General features: G+C 32.2%; 1 protein-coding gene across 1 annotated transcript; it reads left to right on the forward strand.

Annotated features, from left to right (window-relative positions):
* Positions 1 to 575: 575 nt before the first annotated feature.
* Positions 576 to 3,849, forward strand: LOC119664749 (probable ATP-dependent RNA helicase DDX43). The gene is made up of 8 exons (XM_038074175.1): positions 576 to 737; positions 1,250 to 1,716; positions 1,784 to 1,897; positions 1,976 to 2,481; positions 2,547 to 2,937; positions 3,003 to 3,143; positions 3,221 to 3,321; positions 3,376 to 3,849. Exons 2-8 carry the CDS (start codon positions 1,267 to 1,269, stop codon positions 3,656 to 3,658), a joined length of 1,986 nt encoding a protein of 661 aa, XP_037930103.1. The 5' UTR covers positions 576 to 737; positions 1,250 to 1,266; the 3' UTR covers positions 3,659 to 3,849.
* The last annotated feature ends 419 nt before the right edge of the window (positions 3,850 to 4,268 follow it).

The following is a 4,268-nucleotide window of genomic DNA, read 5'->3' on the forward strand; positions in this document are numbered from 1 at the left end:
GAGCTCCTTTTTAATGAAAGCTCTTTGTATGGTATATCATACTCATTAGTGATTATAATGTGCAAAACCGGCTAAACGAGACTGTGTGAATGCACTGTTGTCTGTGTTTACAATAGAATTTATAATGTTGTACTTCTTCCAGAAAACTTTTTGGCATATCGATCATTAAACCAGCCATTGCTTGCATTATAAAAGGCATATTTATCGGTTTCTTCACTGTTAAGCGAAACACTGTCAGAAATACGGCTAGATCGTTAATCGAGTCTACTGTTGCACGAAATGGCTGTTAACCGAGGTATAGGTGTATAATTATATAAAGAGACGCTCTTATCAGAATGCTGACCGGTTCATTAATAAGAAACGTCAGCAATGAGTCATACGAAATTGCCAGAACATTGATAAAATTTTTATTATTGAACACATGTAGTATTAAAATTGTATGTGGATTTTTTACATTATTAAATAATGTGCCAATCGGATTGTGTAATCATTTCAAATGAATATTCCTTTGTGAAATTGGTTTGTGCACATAAAGCATAAACCAAATTAATATAGTTACATCAATCTCAAGCAAATCTGTGTATGGGCTGCCAAATATACTTATATTAATTTTGAAAGAACGGGAACGGAACAAGTTTTCTTCTACATTTATTACTTTTTCAAGAGACGCGTCGGTGGTCGAATCGTTTTTTGGCTTGTGTTTTTTCGATTAAGTTTCGGTTTTAGTTTTATTACTGGTATGTATTTTGCTTCATAAAATGCGGGACTTCAAATCGAATATATGTGCAACTTTTTTCAATTAAATATTTTCAATTAATCTTGAAATTTTCTAAAAATACTTGTTTCTTTGAGCAATGGTGTTTTTAAGGTTATGTGACCCTATTTGCAAAAAATAAAATCTGCATTTCACATATTACCATTTTATATAAGAATGAATTTCAGTAAAAGTCACAAGAAACAATAGAGCCACTGCGTGATGAGACTTAAGAAAGTGACAGTATGATTTTCAACATACAAATCAAAAACAAAAAACTGGCATTGCTTTATCTCTCAATAATCCTTATAAGAACACATATTTCTACTTTTAATAGTTAATTTCAAAAACCGTTTCATTTGATATGATTGAGAATTCGTAAATTCGTGAATTCGTGAATTCGTGATTTCGTGAAAATTGGCTCAATTTGAATGTTTGAAATTTAGTTGGTTTTGTGTAAAAATGAATATAATATTGAGGTATTCTTTTTTGTAGGTTTTGCTGACATCAAAATGGATGATTTGGAAATAATGTGGGATGATGCTCCACCTGAAAGGAATGTGTATGGAGTTTTAAGTGCAAACATGTCCAATTTTAATGATATTATAGAGAAATTTCCTACTGACCCAGCTTACATTGGTGCCATAATTGGCCTAAACGGCTCCAACATAAAAAGCATTAAAACAAAGTTCAACGTCAATGTACATATAAATAGTGACAACCATATAGTAACTGTGAAAGGTCGTAATAGAAAAAATGTTGACGATGCCGTTAAATACATTTTGGAAATTATAAAACACTCTGATCAGAAATATAAAAATAAAAATAAAAATAAAAATGTTTCATCTCAAAATCACGAAGTTTCTCACAATCCCAAAGTTGAATTTAAAAAAAAATCATTCGTGCCTCGTTTTAGTGCTTCTTCCAGAAATGACAATATTCAGGTTGCAACTCCGAAATCTGTAAGTATGACGTACATACAACGAGCGTATGGATATAATATAGTAGCTCATAACAAAATTTATTTAGGGAGAAAATGGCGAAAATAGATTAAGTCTACCTACAAAAAATGTATGTATTGGTGGTACTGAAAAGAAGGAAGTATTGCAGCCTATCGATTGGGAATCTCTAAATAGAAAAGTTGTAAGAAAAATATTAACAATCCACAAATGAAGATATCGATTTATTTGTTTTGCCCATATGAAATATTTTTTATTACAGGAAGAATATCGTAAGTTGCAGTGGGCGCATCTTCCAAAGCTGAGAAAAAATTTTTATCAAGAAGTCAAGGAAATCGCTGTTATGACAGAGGAAGAAGTCAATGAAATGCGTTTAGTAAACAACAATATAATTGTTTCACGTTTAAAAACAAGTGAAGATCAAATGTGTCTTGATATACCGAAACCAATATACAAATTCGACCACTGTTTCAAAGATTATCCTGATATACTTGATGAGTTGAAGAAACAAAACTTTACGGAACCATCTCCTATACAAAAGCAAGCATGGCCTATATTATTGAGAGGCGAGGATATGATAGGTATTGCCCAAACAGGAACTGGAAAAACTTTAGCATTTCTGCTTCCTGCTTTGATTCATACTGATGGACAGACTACACCACGTGCGAAACGCAATGGTCCAAATATATTAATTTTAGCTCCAACACGCGAATTAGCACAGCAAATAGCAAAAGAAGTTAACAAGTACTCGTTCCGTGGAATAAAAGCGTAAGTTAAGAAATAATTTAAAACAAATGAATAAAAAAATAAGCAATAATGAAATTCTTATTCAGTGTATGTATTTATGGTGGTGGCAGTCGTCGTGACCAGATTAGAGATTTCAGAGAAGGAGCTGAATGCATAATTTGTACGCCTGGACGTCTTAATGATTTGGTTCAAGCTAAAGTTGTAGATATTACATCGGTTACATATTTAATATTAGACGAAGCGGACCGTATGCTGGATATGGGTTTCGAGCCACAGATTCGAAAAGTTCTACTTGACATACGCCCTGACAGGCAGACCGTCATGACTAGTGCCACCTGGCCACCATGTGTTAGTAGATTGGCCGAAACCTATATGAACAATCCTATTCAGGTATGGGTTGGCTCACTTGATTTAACTGCCACTCATTCTGTGACTCAAAATGTAGAACTCGTGGATGATGCGGACAAATTTAATACGGTAATATTATTTGAAAAGTTAAATAAAGAAAACTTTGAAGAAAAATGTATTTGTTCCTGTTACAGGTCCTGACATTTTTAAAAAACCTTAAATCAAGCGATAAAGTTATTATCTTCTGTTCTAAACGAGCTCGTGCTGACGACTTGTCTAGTGATTTATCTCTGAAAGGCCTGTTAACACAATGTATACATGGTTCTCGTGATCAGGTACATAATACATTAGTTTTATTAGAGTAATGCCTCTGTGCATAAGATTCTTATATACTCAAACAAATTTTCTTTAGGCCGATCGAGAACAAGCACTGGCTGATCTAACCTCAGGTGACATACAAATTTTAATAGCAACAGACGTTGCTTCAAGAGGTTTAGACATTGAAGACATCACGTAAGTGCTTAGTAGTATTAAAAACCGAAGTTGTGAAAAATTTTTTTTTCTTAGTCATGTTATTAATTTTGATTTTCCGCGTAACATTGAGGAGTATGTTCATCGTGTTGGTAGAACTGGACGCGCTGGGCGAACCGGCACTGCCATAAGTTATATAACACGCTCGGATTGGGCTATTGCAAAGGATCTCATTCGTATTTTGGAAGAAGCTGGCCAAGCAGTTCCAAAAGAACTATACGGAATGTCCAATCGCTTTGACGAGATGAAAAAAAGACGTGGTAAAGATTTTAAAATGGGTAGTCATTTTAATCCTTTTTTTAAACACAGTACACCGTAGTGGTACTCATTTTTAAGATTAACTTAGAAACAGTTAACTTAGTAACTTGACCACAACATTGCATTTTGTTTTTCACATTACATCTTAAATAACCGCAATGTTTGATTCAAATCGATCAGTGTTTTACTTAAATGAACGTTGATCGCTAAAAATTAAAAATAATTAAAAAACTGTTTCTAATGTTATTCGAATAATAATGTACAATATGAAAAACTTGAAATAAAATTAAATAAAAATTAATAGTACTTCTATTTGAATACAAAACTCTATTTTAGGTTAATTATTTATATAAAAAATATATACTGTATGTATATATTGTTATACATGAAACTTTGTTCGTTTAATAAATTTAATGAAGTACAACTGTGGGAACGCTTTTTGAAAAACTATGATAATTATATTGTGTTCTTGCTTTTTCATTTATAAGGATTTCAATTTTTATTTAAAAATAACATATTTTATTTGAAATATTTTTAAGATGGATATTAATCCTTTGTACAGATAATTGTGTGTGAACGACACATAATATAGTAATAACTTACTATAGATCCTTAATCTGGTTTAGCTTGATAGCCCTTTGTGTGAATTAGCTTCTGCACTTGTCACCCAA

This window comes from Teleopsis dalmanni, unplaced genomic scaffold (assembly GCF_002237135.1).
Source record: "Teleopsis dalmanni isolate 2A unplaced genomic scaffold, ASM223713v2 unscaffolded_contig_2584, whole genome shotgun sequence".
NCBI lineage: Eukaryota > Metazoa > Arthropoda > Insecta > Diptera > Diopsidae > Teleopsis > Teleopsis dalmanni.

Excerpts from the sequence above, each read along its gene's own strand:
- LOC119664749 (XM_038074175.1), top strand. The coding sequence starts at position 1,267 with ATGGATGATTTGGAAATAATGTGGGATGATGCTCCACCTGAAAGGAAT. Across the intron at positions 2,482-2,546 it reads TCGTTCCGTGGAATAAAAGC|TGTATGTATTTATGGTGGTG; the intron begins GTAAGTTAAGAA and ends ATTCTTATTCAG. Across the intron at positions 3,144-3,220 it reads TACATGGTTCTCGTGATCAG|GCCGATCGAGAACAAGCACT; the intron begins GTACATAATACA and ends AATTTTCTTTAG.